We start from the raw sequence: 17,089 nt of genomic DNA on the forward strand, positions 1-17,089 counted from the left end.
GAATCCCCATCGGCCATACTGTCCTCCCGTCACCTCAAGCGTAGACATACACATGCAAATGAATACGATGAATACGGCACCGAATTCCCCATTGGCCATGCCGAAACCCATTTCTAAAGCCTTGTCTAAATGCAACCTGATGATATGGCAGTATGACGATCACGAGCTCAGCATTCCCCTCGGCTCTCGGATCTCATTTCCACACAACATTCGCAACCATCACAACATAATAATTCAAAGTGTATATAAAGGATTCTAAGCATTAAAGTGAGATAAACATACATAGAGAGAATTAATAAAACATTAAGGTAAATCATACATAGTGAGGGTTATCATGTTCATTAATCGAAGGGATGTAAGGTGAGTATTAAATATCACACTGAGCAAGCATAGTGAGTGTTATTAAGTATTTAATGTAACAAGAATGATGAAACTAGGCACAAAACTCTAGGCATACATGAAGTGCAACACGCATACAATCCATACTTATAACACTCCGTAAAATAAGTTCAAAATCCAACCCACTTACCTAGTCTTCTTGACTCGGTGCGTTGATTCCAAATTCGGACTTCCACATGCCCGTACGACCTCACCGAAGGTACAAGTCTCATATTAGAGGTGTAACATGTATGTACATGGCCATGAAAAAGATCCCCATGATCTGCCCCTTGACAGTTGCTAGACTGCCTTATGTGGTTGATGGAGGCAGAAGCTGCAAATCTGTGCGGTTGATGGATTGATCAGCCGTACAAGCCCAATTGTTGTGTTTCAGCTAGGGCTCGAGCTCCATCAGGGGCTGAGTTCATGTGAGTCAAGGGGGGGGGGTTGGTTAGGGAACCTTCCTACACCCAAGGGATCATCCTAACACATAGTATAATACCTATATTGGGTTTGAAATCCAAATCCCAAAATTTATACCTTCCAAACATATAAGGTTTGTTGGGTCTTAAATAGGGTAGGAGAGGGGTAGTAAATGGAGTGTGAAGGCTCCATTTGAAGCCGTAAACAACACTCATACAAAGCCCAAAGGCTATGGACTCCAAACCCTAACCTAGGTCTCAAACCCTAGGTTGAATAAAATGAAAGGAGGAGAGAGAGAGATGAATGCACTTACCAAATAGGGCAAGGGCCAAGGCTAGGTGAGCTTTCTTTAAGTCTCCTCCTCCTTATTATTTCCTTTTCCTTTTCTCTTTTTCTTTTCTCCCTCCCCACAGTTCCCTTTTCTTGGTTGGTAGTAAAGAGGAGGATGGCTGAGAAGGGAAGGGGGGGGGGCGGATGAGCAAGAGATGAGGACAGCAAGGGGGTTCCCCTTCCTTTCCTTCTTCGTCCTCAGATTTTAAGTGTTGGAGAAATGAAATGAGTTTGAGAAACTCATGTGTATGTCTATAAATAGACATGAGCCTTACGGAGGCCCGTTTGGCTGGTAAGTTTTAAAGTCCCATTTAAATCACTCTAAATCACTATTTGGACTATGTGGACCACAGACTAGGTGTTCTAAGAGTACAGGTAACCTAGGTGTGCCTCACACACCATGGTCCATAGGGGGTGGGTCCCACTCAAACCCATGTGAGTCTCACAAGCAAAAAGCCATTTTCTAGGCCTGACAACACATGCGGTTGCTCATGCTACTCAAGTGCTGAAAGCTTCAATTGACTCGGGTTTTCCTCAGTGCTCTTGTATACACACATACACGGGCTTCGTTGCAATGATTTAAATGGTTCAAATGTATTAGCTACCATGTATGGTTAAGTTGAATAGGTCATGGTAAATTACTTATCACTAGTCATCCGAAAGTGGTTTCAGATATCGTCTGTGGCTCTCTTCCTGCTCCGAGCATATAATTGGAGGGTAATCTACAAATTCACACTCGACAAATCTTCCCCTATCCTTGTCAATGAACCTTTCTTTGATAGTTCCTCCCGTCATCCGATCAATGATCTTATGTGATGTCTTGAGTATCATAGCCCACATGTCTCCGATGTACTCCGCTGCCAGACCTACACAGAGTTTAAATTAGACTTGATTTTAGGCACGGATTTTACATTGGATGTCCTAGCTGCCAGGTGTCGACATCTCCATGCCGAACTACCTTAGTGCACACTTTAGAGAATGTTAGAGGATTAAAATCCCTAAGGAACCTGTAATTTATAATCAATTGATCTATCATCAATTGCTATTTGATTCTACGAAAAAACATATATTATTCTAAATATTTATAGGCAGTTTTTGTAGTGCTTTTTTTTTGGGGGGGGGGGGGGGAGTGGGGGGGAGGTGGTCCTGATGGCTGACCCTGGGTCTCCCAAACATTCCCTTTATTTATCTTCAACACAAATTAGAATCTAAGCAAACTATATATAGATTGCTATTATTACAACAAGCAAGGCTTCCATTCACTATTTGTTACAACTTAGAAACTATACTTATTTCAAAACGACAACTAGCATGAACCATACCACGGAACACAAGACTAAAAATGAAACTAAGGAAGGAAGTTTCCAATGATATCTTAACAAGTACAATCACCTCCCACCATCTATTGATATTGTCATTGGATTACTCACACTATCATACCTTGTAGTGTTGTGAGTCTTGTGACTATACATGTCTGATGATTCACCAAGCAAACATTCCACCTCCTCGATGTTGTGTGCGACCCAAGGATTCCTCTGATACCTTATCAACTCCCGTAGCTCTTTTGCCACTTCCATCATTGTTGGTCTTTCTTCCCCTGTTCCTTTTAAACATTTTTCTGCGAGTTTTATGACTTCTTGGAGTTATTCTTTGCTCCCTTCAGTCATGACCCGATCATTTATAATTTTCCAAACACTACCCCCTTTGAATGAAGTGACAAAATGCTTAGCTAGATTTGTCTCTCTACCAGTTTGATCATCAATAAAGACTGCCTTCTTTCTAGTTAATAACTTTGCAATTACTACGCCAAAGCTATAAACATCACTCTTTTCTGTGAGTTGACTTGATTGAATATACTCTGGGTCCAAGTACCCACATGTTCCTTGCACTAGTGTAGCAATTTGAGTTTGGTCTAAAAGAACCAATCTTGATGCACCAAAGTCTGGCACCTTTGCCGTATAATTATCGTCCAATAAAATATTTGTAGACTTAATATCTTTGAGAATGATAGGTGGTGAAGCTGCAGAATGCAAATAAGCTAGTGCCTCTGATGTTTCCGTAGCTATCTTTAGACGATTATCCCATGAAATTTGAGAATTGCATACCTCACCATGGATATGGTGGTATAAGGTTTTGTTCCTCACAAATTCATACACTATTATAGGAACCTTAGTCTCTAAGCAACAACCCAATAGCCTCACTACATTTCTATGGTTAATTTTGGAAAGAATGACCAGCTCATTTATGAATTGCTCAATCTGACTCTTGTCCACTACTTTTGATTTCTTAATGGCAACAATCCTATCCTTAGGTAGAATTCCTTTGTATACTGTACCGTACCCTCTTTGACCAAGGATCTCACTGTCAGCATAGTTGTTAGTTGCTTGCTCTAGTTCTTTTTCTGTAAAAATTTTGGTAGCTTCAACATTTCCTCCATGGGAAGTAAGCTTTTGCGTTAACAAGAGACCTCCATTTTGCTCGAAGAATTTCTGCTTGCGTTTGTTGTCCTTTCTCTTTTGAAGTACAGCAAGAACCAATAAACTACCAATAAGTAGAAACATGGAACCCAAACCACTACCTGTTAGGAGACATTAAGCTTATTAAAGATACTAGAAGTTGGTTCAAAATTGGGGTGCACATGAAGCCTATATTATGCACTAATTGAGCGACAGGAACAACTGCGAATTTCTATAGAAGCTTATTTACTACGATTCCATGAGTGTTATTATATAAATATACTAATGATATTCAAGAGTAATTAAGTATTTAGACATACCTACTGTATTTACAGAATAATATAAAAATATATATATATATATAAAAGTGCAAATCCAATTTTCACTATGAAGTCAAATTCTGGGTCCGGATCCGAAATCCTAATGGAACATTTTAAATATGACTAATATATGTGTTAGGTTGATGCAATCACCACTGCGGCTTCTGAAACTTGGATTGGGAGAGTAAGCACAACTTAATTACAAAAAGGCTAAGCTAGACATATTCGCATGCTATTAGTAAAATGGTGATAATTCTCGGTTCACAACTTTTTTTAGGGTGCTTCAAAATGGAGATTTGAGATAAGATAAATGGCTACAACGTTTATGAAGAAGTCTTCTTCAGAAACTAAATGTAAGATGCTCGAAATCTCTCATGAATTTGGTGCACGAGCAAGAACAAAATTCTGAAAATAAAAAGAAATGGATATGGAATGAAATGGGGCTGTAATGCAACTCTTCTAGGATGATTGCAGCTCCAACAAGTTCTTACAACTCTTCTAAGATGCAAGTGAATTAGAAAATTCCAATTCTTTTAGAATTGAATGAAACTTCATCAATGTTGCAATGTCAAACTCTTATAGGTTCAAGGGGAAGAACTCATCTTGGTTTAGGAGAATTGCTTGTACTAACCTTTAACAAAATATCATTTCATCACTGCCAAATCATACAACACTTTAAATTTGAAAGATTTCACATCTTCTTTACTTCCACGTCATTTTTTCACTAGGGTAGTTGAAAGGACATACAATAGGGACTCTCCACATCATTGCCTACTAAGAGAAGACTTTGAAAAGTGAAGGGGTGGATGCTAAGTCATAGGTGAGGTCTGCTTCTTGCTTAGGGGGTTGGCCTGGTTGGGCTAGCCTGCATCATAGGTCTCAGATTCTTTTTGTTAATTTTAATATATTCCTACATGAATGATAGACCCTCAGTCTAAAACCCGGGTCAGGATGTAAACTTAACTGAAATCAACATGCCAAAGCTGAATTCAACCACATCCAATATATTAGGGCTGCAACAGGGTCGGGTTGGGCCGGGCTTTATAGAACCCTAGCCCAACCCTAAGTCCCCTTAGCTAAGCCCAAGCCCGACCCGACCCGACCCGACTCAGGGCGGAAAAATCCAACCCCGACCCGCCCTCGGGGTCGGGTCGGGCCAACCCTAATTGGCCCCGATCATGGGGAGGGGAAAGAAATGCATGGGTTGGAATGGGTTGGGAAGAACTTATTAATTTTACATAAAATAACAATATAATAAATTATATTATAACACTTATTGTCTTCATATATAGTATATTATATAAAAAAATGTGGGTGAAATTTAAAGTTCATAATGTATAATTTATATCAATATATATTTTATAGTATAACTTAAATCGTGTCGGGCGGGCAGGGCAAGCTTAGCTCGAGGCCTCAATCCTAACCCGACCCGACCCTAACTCAGACCAAAAGTTTCCAACCCTAACCCGCCCTCGGGCCAAATATCTCAACCCAGACCCTATTCGGGCTCAGGGCTGGCCAGGGCGGGTTCGGGCCGACAGGGCCAAACTTGCACCCCTACAATATATTGTGTCCTAAGCACTTAAGATGCAAGATTATATATATATATATATATACATAGACATTGGTGTAGGGGTGTTTTACCCCTCTTCTTAGGTGGGTATGCCTAGACTAGACGTTAAACACTTGTTTCTCTCTTTTTCTTTTTCATAAGTAAATCTTTACTGACCCTTAGCAAAAATAAATGTATAAAAACTATATATATATATATATATATAACAACTCCAAAATAAAAAAAATTTGAGAACCCACCTTTGACATTGCGATTAGCAGAAACCGGATCAACAAAAAATAAGATCACTAAAAGACAAAATGAAATCTTGACAAGATCAATAAATAAATAAATAAATAAATATTTATTTATTTCTTTATATATTTTCCTTTACCTATGGTAACCTGAAGAATTAGAAATGGCTAGTAAGGCTTTTGAGGACGAACGCATCCACTTCCATCTTTTCTACCGTCTCCGGCCAACATAACCAGGTGAGCAAGAGCAATTGTAACTACCTGGCAGATTGGTACAATTCCAAATATCGCAAGTATTTTTTGTTCGATCTGCACATTCATTTATGTCTGCAACAATCAACTACTAGTTTAGGGGTATCCATCATTAATAGAATCAAATCAAATGTACTTGTCCCAACAATTTGGATCCTCTACTGTCGAGACACAACGAGGCGAGGAATGACTGCCTTACCCCTGCTCGGACAAGGCGCTTGGGCAGAGGTAAGGCGGTCATTCTTCCGCCTTGATGTGTATCCGCAGCACGATCCTGCCAGGCAGCTCGGCAGTAGAGGATTTAGGTCCGCATCCCAATGGTGCAGAGAAAGGTTGATGATGGAGTAGTGTTGAGGGTTACCTTGGCATCCGTTTGGAAGGTAAGGGTTCCCTTCGTAACCTGGTGTTGCAACCTTAACTGTGAATCTGTTCTCAGTGTCGGAATAGGTGAGGGGACTATACATATTCAGAGCTGAGAAATGGTAACTGTCTGGGCCGGATGGGTTGTAACAATCCAGACTTGCCCAGGTCAGGACTCGCATTTGGCCTTCTAATGAAATTTCTAACACTTCCAACACCCCATCGAATAGTTTTGGAGGGTTGTAATGAGTGTCGTTGCAGGTTAACCCAAAACCACCCTCTCTGTAACGGTCTTTAGCTCCGAAGCCAAAGGGGTAAGGAACTTGGACATTACCACATCTATCCGAGCAATTGGGCTTTGCGATTGGCAAATCTGATGTTGCCACCGCTGGATATAACAAAATGAAGAGGAACTGGAGCAACAAAAGAGGTCCCAAAATGCCTTAATTCTTTGTTGCTTTGAATTTCAAGTGGGTAATACTCGTTTGCTTCAATCTCCATGCTATTTTTAGTAAAGAAGGTTCAATGAAGTGTAAGGGTAGCATCTTGTAATTATATGTGCTTGACTTGAACACTATCTTCCTCCAAGTCATTTGGCAGAAAAAAAAAATAATAAAAAAGAGAACAAAAAATCACTGCACTATTCACGTGACCCAATTATTAGGATCTGGCAGTGGCTCTCCTCCAGCCGTAACGGGAGTTGGAGGATCCAGGAAAATTATCTCCTTTAGTTTCCCAACACAGATCTTCTATGGCACGCTGTCCTGTCTTGCCTGTGCTGTGCAGACACAGGGCCACGTGCAATGATCGCCTTACCCTCGCTGGGGCAAGGCGTTCGAGCAAGGGTAAGGTGGTAAATACACACCGCCTTGTGTCTGCGTAGCATAGTAGGACGGGCAGCCCGCGCCATAGAAGATCTGGATCCCTAGTTCCCTGCCCGACCCAGTTCCTCAGTCCCTCTAATAAGGGGGTGGACCCCATCCAGGCAGAGTGTTCGAAAAGGGGTAGGGTGGTCATTGACTCATTGTGCCCCCCTTGTTAGGGGGACTGGGGAATTGAGCTAGGCAAGAAACTGGAGGGGATAAAGATCTGGAGGATCTGACCTAGCAGAAATATAGGGTGCTTTAGTCATTTTGGGGGCCTCACCTATGAAATAACCTAAACACCCCTTGTTTTGCTTGGTTGGATCCTCCAACTCCTGCCATGGCAGGAGGAGAGCCGAATTGCAATCATTAGCCAAGGTGATGTTCGTGGCACGGCTGGTGTTGGTGATGAATTAGAAGATTAACTTGTCATTTTATTTTTGGGGAAAATATCTCTAAGCTTAAGACATTTTTTATGCTAATTGATAATATTTAATTAGTTTTTTTTTTCTCAAAAAATATGTATAAAAAATTATTAAGTGGGAAGATGTAAAAAATGCTACCGGTTCTGATAACCTTTTCCCTTTATTTTTATTCTTATTCACTGATAATATCTTGAATAGCAAAGATTGATTAATTTATAGATTAGTGCTTGACTTGACCTGTTGGCCACAGGCCCACAAGTCTTGCCGAAGTCATTCAGTTGAGGGGGAAAAAGCCAAAAAAAAGTCACCCACACACAGATGGATCATCTGAACGTGCCAACAGGTGAACGTATATCTTAGAGTCAATCACATTTTAATTTTATTTTCGTAAAAACCCCTCCTCTTGTAAATGGCAAAAATAGGATAGATGGTTGGCTTTCATATGTACGTTCACCTGTTGGTAAGTGCGGAGGAACCGAACTTCACAACTTGTGTCTCCGTGAAGTACGTGTAGGTTTATTAGTTTTTTTTTTTTGGGACGAGTGTAGGTTTATTAGTTTACCATTTAAGATTAGTTTTTGATAGATTTATTTCCCCTTTCCAAGCAGGTTTTCTTAAAGGTAGGTAGATAATGGACAATATTATTGTTTTCTGTTGCGTTAAGAAACCACCATGGGTTATCTTCTAGCGATGTGTCCTGCATTGAAGAACAGAATAGCACAAGAAAGCCAGTTTTCTCCGGTAGAGGACTTTCTGATGCTTAAGTCAGATCTCTCTTAACAACAGTTAATAATAATCAAGATGATACTGTGAGGGGTTATACCTGAGTATATATAGTATGGGGTGTAGATAGAGGTAGTTGTGGAGAGTCCTCTTTTTAGGAATGTGATCCTTGATTGTTAGGAATCATGGGTGCTACTTTGGTAGTTCCCTTATGGGAGTGAATCATCATTATGGATGGAGAAATCTCTTCTTATGTGGGAGATTGCACCGTTTAGTAATTAGAGTCCCTATTAGAGTGGGTATGGATATAGCCCTACTGGCCTTTAACTGTTATGGATGAGTGACGTGGCATGACACTATTGGGCGGTGTGATTTAGGTATATCATTTTCCATGAAAATTTTCATTTCGTAAAAACAGATAAAAGTAAAAACTGATAATTAACTATGACATTAAATATGGTTAAAGCTTATGATCGATTATAGTGGGGTTATTGAAGATGTATTTTTGAATTCCTGGGTTTTAATAATACATGGTGTGACATGTACTTATTCAATAAAATTTCAAAGTAGCAGTATTGACTTTATTGAATCCTCTAGGGACATCCGACAAGGCTGCCTTCTTACGCCTTAAGAAATCGAGCAGGTTTCTTCACATCTTGGTTGCAAAAGGAGATCGCTAGGATTCTTCACACCATGGGTTGCAAAAGCGATTAACCAAAAATAAATGGAGACGAAGATGGGAATGTTAGAATTTTAATCCTATTGGGATTAATATTTAATCTTATATTTTATGTGGACTAATATTAACTATCCTAAAACTCATGCTAATTCGATTATTAGTCTAATAAAAGGGGTCATTGAGTTATATTAGGAGTCCTATGTTGATTGGCTTTTGTGTGGGCAGGTAGATTCCTACTGGGACTATGATGAGAGAGGCCCTATAGGAATTACTATATAAATAGAGCTAGCTCTCTCCACTAGTCCATTAGAACAGTTATTCTCAAATCTCTGTTGTGGAGTGCATTCTGAAAAGAGAGGGAGATATTCAGTGTTCATCATCCCTGTTGCATACGGTATTCTCATCAAGCCAGTTATCTTTGGGAATAGATGGAAAGCACCCTGGTCTTTGATCTTTATTTTCCACTGCGATTATCATCACTATAGATTCGAAACAAGGTTAGTGGTTCTATCTCTGATTTCTATTATTTATTTAATTGTGTTCTTGAATGTCCTATGGAGATCTTGACTTTTATGATTTTGTCCCTATTTGGCACAAATTATTCTAACATGTGGTATCAAAGTCACCATAGATCCATTCTTAAACCTTTATGGATTTACAAATAATTGATCATGCTAAAGCAATCAAACTTTTTCGTTCTGAATCAAGAATTTTAGGGTTTTTCTCAATTTTGGGAAAACCCGTATAGACTTTTTGGACACTGTTAGAATTTTTGTCCGGTGAAAGATGAAATAAACCACATGAGGTTGTATTGCTTGGGAAAACAAGAAAAATGGTGGGTGGATCGCCACTGGACAAGCTCTCACACGCCGGCGACAGCTGCGGGTGATGTCTCTCGCCAGTCAAGTTTTAATTTAAAAAAAAAAAAATTCTTTTGGCCTTTGCTATCGTGTGCCATAACTGCCTTAAGGCTTTGCTAACATGCACCGTCAGGTCAGGTTGACCTGTTCCTTGGCTTGAAAACACGACCCAATGACCCGATCAGTTGATCCATTTTGGTTTGACCGAATCGGGTTGGACCGGACCGGACCAGACTAGGCCAGTTGAACTGTGCCTGGACCAAACCAGAACCTAGCCCAGTCCGTTTGGACCTGGTCCAGCCCAACGTGTGGGCGCGTGTGGCCTGGCCAAGGTGTGTGACGGCCATGTGCCACCTATGCCTGCGGACTTCTCCCAGGGCGTGGAGCATCCGTTTGGACTCTGGTTTTTTGTGTTTTTCTGAGATCTTCACTATGTTGCCTTCTGTTATTAAAAATTGTGCATATTTTCAATGTTTTTGGTATTCTATTAATGGTACACCCTTTAGGTGATATGTCGGTTCGATTTGTTGGGATCCAAATTGATTTTTTGACTTGTTGGAATATCTATCTTGATGAACAGAATTATTGGCATTTTGTGTTCACTTTGAGACATTTAAGCCCCTTGTCATAAATTATAAAATAGCATAAAAGTGAATATGGATGTGAGTAGTTTTGGTAAATCCTAGAGAGGGTTTCATGGGTTCAATAGGATGAAGCCGCCAAAGCGACATTCTTTATTGGATTTGTGAAACACGGGTCTCATACAGTTGTGGGATGTCCTTCAATTTTATTATGTGGACATACACCCAAAGGTGGTGATCATGTGTTGGTACTTGACGGGATACATATACAGCATGCATGTAAATAGGCCTTCCCTAGAATTCTGCACATCCAAAGGTGGTAGATTTTGAAAGTTGAGTTGTAGTCCTATGGCCGCTGATATATAGAGATTTTTACAATTGCATGTTGGGAATTCAGCACAAAGGTGTTTTCACAATGATGTGTGTAAAATTCTCATATATCTGCTTATAAGGTTTTAAGCTATACTTGCATCATGCTAATTATTATATTGTTCATTGTTTAAATTTTCAATTACTTTTTCTGTCAACAATAACATGATCACTATTGAGATTCTTACTAGGTCAAACTTTAAGAAGTGGAAAGAGGACATTATGCTTGCCATGGACACGACAAATGCGCATATGTCCCTTGTTATGGATAGGCCAATAGACCTTACTGTTGATAGTACTAAGGATGAAAAATTTGTGCATGCTGCATGGGAAAAGAGTAATAGCTTAGCTGTATTGTCTATAAAGAGATCAATACCGAAACACCTAAAAAGTGGTCTGCCTGATAAGTGTACTGCCAGAGAATTGCTAGATGCAATTTTCAAGAGATAAAAAGTTTCATCGAATGCTACGATTGGGACACTTCTGCAAGGGTTATTTAATATGGAATATGATGGTTCTGGGGGTGTTAGGAATTACATTATTAGGATGGTTAATTATCAAATCAAACTCAAAGCCCTAACTATTCCTCTTCCTGATGCCTTGATTGTTCATCAAGCCCTTAATACTCTATCTTTTGAATTTGACATCATCAAAACCAACTACATTTCCCAGGATGGTGTCTAGAGTATAAATGACCTGATTTCCAGGGTTATGTCTGAGGAAGAAAAACTAAAGAAAGACAAACTCATGCTGCCCTCTTTAATTCCAAACCCTATAAGGGTAAAAAGTTTAAAAATCATACTCATAAATCTACCAATAAACAGTTTGGGACCCAAGAAAGACTATTTTAAGAAAGAGAGTGATCGCTACTTCTTTTGCAAGAAGAAGGGTCACATAAAGAAGGACTGCGACAAACACAAGGCTTAGTTGTTCAAGCCCAAGCCATCAGGTAATGATTCTTTGGCTTTTGTGTGTTAATCCAATCTATCAGAAGCTCCATCCAGTTCTTGGTGGCTAGATAACGGTGTAACTATCAATGTTGCTTTTACCATACAGGGGTTCATAAACTGGAGGAGGCCAAAAAAGGATGAATCAAGGCTGGTCGTAGGAAACAATGGACATTCTAACGTAGAGTTCGTGGGAGTTGTCATTTTATTATTGGATTCTGGTTTTAAATTAACATTAAAGAACACTTTTTATGTACCATCCTTCAAGCAGAATTTAATTACATCTTCAGTTTTGAACGTGAGTGGTTACCATTTTGAAATTAAGAACAGTATGGTTAATTTGTTTTTAAATTCAAGTAAAGTTGGTTTCTGCATTATATCCAATGGACTGTACAGACTGTGTTTATCTGCCAATGATATCTACGTCTCCTATAATGTTGAAAATATTGTTTTCAAAAGACCCTTACCTAAGGAACGATCTTTCACATTGTGGCATAAGAGGCTAGATCACATTTCTAAGGCAAGAGTGGAAAGGCTGGTAAAGTCTGACATCCTACCTACTTTCAAAAGTGATCTAGAAACTTGTGTAGACTGCTGTAAGGGAAAGATGACAGAAATAAAGAAGAAAACTACAGTCCATAGTTCTGACCTATTGGAGGTCATTCATACTGACATTAGTGGACCCTATTCAGCTACACTGTGTAAAAATTTTTATTTCATCACTTTTATAGATGACTATTCTCGATATGATTATCTATACTTCATTAAAGAAAAGTCTGAATCTCTTGACAAGTTCAAGATTTTTAGAACTGAAGTTGAGAAACAGTTAGGAAAAGTTATTAAAATTGTTAGATCCGATCATGGGGGTGAGTATTATGGTAGACATGGCGATGCTGGATAGCTTAAGAGCCGTTTGTCAAATATCTAGAGGACTCTGGAATAGTTGGTTAGTTTACTATGCCAGGAAGTCCTGAACAAAATGGGGTCGCTGAAAGGTGTAACCGCACCCTTATGGACATGGTGAGGAGTATGGTTAGTAGGATAAATTTACCTAAGTTCTTATGGGGAGAGGCTTTGAAAACTGCTCTTTATATCCTTAACCGTGTACCTTCTAAAGCTGTTCCTCTTACCCCTCTTGAGTTGTGGCCGGCCATAAACCCAGTTTAAACCATCTTCAAGTTTGGGAGTGCCCTACAGAAGTGAAGTTATATAATCCAACTTTAAATAAGTTGGATCCGAAGACTACTTGTTGCTACTTTGTCAACTACCCAGATTATTCAAAGGGATATAAATTTTATAATCCCTACGGAGGCACTAGGATTGTGGAGTCACAGACAGCGAAGTTTCTGAAACTTGATGTGGCCGAAAAGAATGATTGTTCTCAGACTGTTTAAGATAATGGAATGGTTGGTACATCAGTACCTTATCTTCTATCTATTCAGATGGATGTGGGGCATACTATGCTATTGGTTACACCTACTGGAGTTCAGGAGACTGATATTGATATAGTCCCTGACATTCATGCAGCACCTGATTAGATTTCTCTTAATCAGGATGCGATTCAAGATCCTAATATTGATGCAGTTTCAGCTGAGATTCCTCAGATTCAGGGTGAGGCAGTGGTGGCACCATTACAGAGATCCATTAGGGGGAGAAAGTTAGCTATACAATCTATCTATGAGGTCTATCTGGAAGAACATGACTATGACATTGGTTGTGTGGTTGATCCAGTTACTTATTTAAGCGTTGTCTCTAGTCCTCAGTCAAATTTTTGGTTAGATGCGATGAGAGATGAGATACAATCGATGAAACATAATGATGTTTGGGAGCTTGTTAAATTACCTAAAGGTTGTAAGCCCATTGGTTGCAAATGGGTGTATAAAACTAAAAGGGATTTCAAAGGAAAAGTTAAGAGGTTCTGGCTTGATGACTGGGTGGGGCTGGGTCCATTAATTGACTTTGTGGACAATGCATTGCAGGCGGATCTCTCTTTATGTGTCAAGGATGTGCTCGACATGAATGGTGAGTGCGATTGGGCTGTAGTGAAAGAAATTGACTCAGTGTCGGTCAAGGAGTGCATTGCCATGGGGAATTTCCATAGAACTACTAAACAAGGCAGGCTGGTCTGGACACCCTCCTCTGATGGTAATTTTTCAATTAAATCAGCTTGGAACGAGTTGAGGTAGCAGGCCGCTACAACTCCCTACACGAGATGGATATGGAATCACTCCATCCCTACGAAGATGGGGTTTTTCATATGGCAGGTTCTGAACAGTAAAATTCCCACTGATGACTCTTTGATGGCCCTAGGAGTCCCCCTAGCGTCAAGATGTGTTTGTTGTGGCAACCCAAAGTGTGATACGGCCATCCATTGCCTGGTTGAAGGGGTAACGGCGGCTAAGGTGTGGCGTTATTTTGCTGGGATTTTTGACATTACTTTGGTTCACAACCAGGATCTGAGGAGTAAATTTTCGCTTTGGTTCAATGCGATAAATTATCAAAGCATATGTGGACAGATCACGGGTTTCATTCCCTCATTAATCATGTGGGAGCTGTGGTGCGAAAGGAACAATAGGAGGCATGGGGAAAATCCAAGGACGGCTGGTACTATTATTTGGAAAATCAAGGAGTGGGTACACAACCTCCCCTTCCCCTCCAAAAATAGGCACTGGTTGAGTCTCAAGGAGGAATTAATTTTACAGTGCTTTGGTTTGAAGGGTCACAACCCGGTGGGGAAACCACCAATCCCGGTTTGCTGGCGGCCGTCGGCTAGGACTATAAAGCTAAATGTTGATGGTGCATGTAAGGGGAATCCTGGCATAGGAGGAGGGGGAGGGGTAGTAAGAGATAGGGAAGGTAAGGTCCTTTGGGCGTGCTCCAACTTCTATAGGCATTGTACTAGTTCTGAGGCCGAGTTAAGAGCCCTTCGAGATGGGCTGTTAATCTGCAAGGAGCTGGGCTATGTTGCTTTTGATGTGAATTCTTACTCAGCCATGATGGTGCAAATGGTTAACCAGAGGAAATGTCAACTTTGGAAAGGGTGGTACTGGTTTGAGGACATCATGAAGATTAGCTGCTCTTGTCAACTCGCAGTCTCTTTTGCCTACAGAGAAAGTAATAGAGCAGTGGATTGGCTAGCCAATTTTGCTTGTGAAACAGGCGGCAATAGCGTTTACCGCTCTGACGCAGCACTCCCAAGAGGCTTTCAGCAAATTCTCTGGGAGGATAGGGTGGGGCTGCCAGTTTTAAGGAAATATGAGGTCTTTGATAGTCAACAATGTAAGGGCTGGGGGCTCATTGAGAGTTTGAGAGATCATGTATCATTTGGGCCAGGGGTAAGGCGGGTATGTCCCCCCCTCTGTAATTGATTTTTTAAAACTTTCAAAAAAATTCTAAGGGCCTCCCCCGGGTCCTAGATAATATTCGAGGTTAAAAAAAAAAACAAAAAAACAAAAAAAAAATAGTTAAGAGGTTCAAAACCAGACTGATGGCCATGGGATTCACTCAGAGAGAGGGCGTAGACTACAATGAGACCTTCTCTTCAGTCTCTTCGAAGGATTCTTTCAGGGTGACTATAGCATTGGTAGTTCATTTTGATATGGAGCTGCATCAGATGGATGTAAAAACTGTATTTCTCAATGGAAACCTTGATGAGTAGGTCTATATGGTTCAACCTGAAGTGGATGGTTCAGATCATCTTGTGTGTAGACTTAAGAAGTCTATCTACGGTCTCAAACAAGCTTCTCGGTAGTGGTATTTGAAGTTGGCAGTGTTGTGACTTCATTAGGTTTTGTGGAAAACAGGGTGAATCAGTGTATATCTCTCAAGGTTAGTGGGACCAAATTCTATTTTCTCATTCTTTATGTGGATGACATCTTGCTTGCTAGCAGTGACCTAGGAATATTGCATAACACAAAACAACTATTATCTAGGAAATTTGACATGAAGTACCTTGGTGAGGCTTTCTTTGTCCTTGGCATTGAGATCCATAGGGATCGATCTCGTCATATATTAAGTCTTTCTCAGAGGGCATATGTTGATCGTATTTTGGAGAGGTTCAATATGCTAGATTACAAACTTGGGGATGAAATGAAGAAGGTGCCCTATGCTAGTGCACTAGGTAGTATCATGTATACTCAGGCCTGTACCAGACTAGATATTGCTTTTGTGACGGGTCTTCTTGGCAGATATCAGTAAGATCCAAGTCTTAGCCATTGGGTTGCTGTAAAGAAAGTATTGAGGTACTTAAAGGGGACAAGAGATTACATGCTGACATACAGACACGTTTATACAGATTCTGACTTTGTTGGTTATGAGGATGATAGGAGGTCCACATCAGTTTATGTTTTCTTGATGGCAGGAGGGGCAGTATCATGGAAGAATAAAAAGCAGACATTGGTAACTACTTCGACCATGCAGGCAGAGTTTGTAGCATGCTATGGGGCTGCTACTCAGGCTATTTGGCTCAGGAATCTCATAAAGGAGTTGACTATTGTAAATTTTATGGATAGACTTATCCAAATATATTGTGATAACAACTCTGTTGTGTTGATTATAAACAACAATAAAGGACTCAGAGGGTCTAAGCACATGGAAGTCAAGTATTTGACCATAAAGGAGACAGTAAAGAAATGTGACATTGCAGTGGAGCATATTGGTACAGATGGTATGATTGCACATCCCCTAACGAAAAGCCTTCGCCCTTGTGTTTTTGAGAGACATGTCATGAGCATGGACTTAGTTGCATCATGGGATGCGGTTGTTTAGTGGGAGTTGTTTTTTATTTTGTTTCATTGTAATTTAATGTTTCTTTCCATCTGTAATTTTTACCTTATGATAAACGTTGGCTTATAATATATATCAGTTGTCTTTGCATGCCAATTTCTTTTGAACACATGGGTGTTTTATTTATTACATGATGTATATAGTTCTGGTTTTAAAGTCTTCAGGAATGTGTTAACCTTAAGCAAAAGTTGGGGCATTAAGTTATTAGCCTAAGGGTATGTCTTGTGACACATAAAGTATAACTCGAGTTATTTCAGATGAGAATACCGATTCGTTGGAATCATAAAGATTATTTCTCTAGTGTGCCTGTGCCATTTAAAGGAGAGAAATTTTGGACTAATAAATGGATGATATATAAGGAATCACTATGTAAGTATCATCTAGTTTCCACACCACCACATTGCATCCATGTTAGTGGAGTTGAGGGCTCTCGTGAGCATAGAAGGCTTTGTGTCGCTTGATAGATGCAGTTACCACCATGATTCGGTATCTAAAACTTTATGTGACAGGATTGACTTTCTAATACGATCTC

General features: G+C 40.0%; 1 protein-coding gene across 1 annotated transcript; it reads right to left on the minus strand.

Moving 5' to 3' along the window:
• Positions 1-2,662: 2,662 nt before the first annotated feature.
• Positions 2,663-3,848, minus strand: LOC122643091 (wall-associated receptor kinase 1-like). The gene has a single exon (XM_043836726.1). It carries the CDS (start codon positions 3,690-3,692, stop codon positions 2,775-2,777), a length of 918 nt encoding a protein of 305 aa, XP_043692661.1. The 5' UTR covers positions 3,693-3,848; the 3' UTR covers positions 2,663-2,774.
• Between the last annotated feature and the right edge of the window lie 13,241 nt (positions 3,849-17,089).

The sequence above is a fragment of the Telopea speciosissima genome, chromosome 10 (assembly GCF_018873765.1).
Source record: "Telopea speciosissima isolate NSW1024214 ecotype Mountain lineage chromosome 10, Tspe_v1, whole genome shotgun sequence".
In the NCBI taxonomy this organism is placed as follows: domain Eukaryota; kingdom Viridiplantae; phylum Streptophyta; class Magnoliopsida; order Proteales; family Proteaceae; genus Telopea; species Telopea speciosissima.

Bases quoted from the DNA above. Each gene is read 5' to 3' on its own strand.
- LOC122643091 (XM_043836726.1), bottom strand. From the start codon at position 3,692: ATGTTTCTACTTATTGGTAGTTTATTGGTTCTTGCTGTACTTCAAAAG.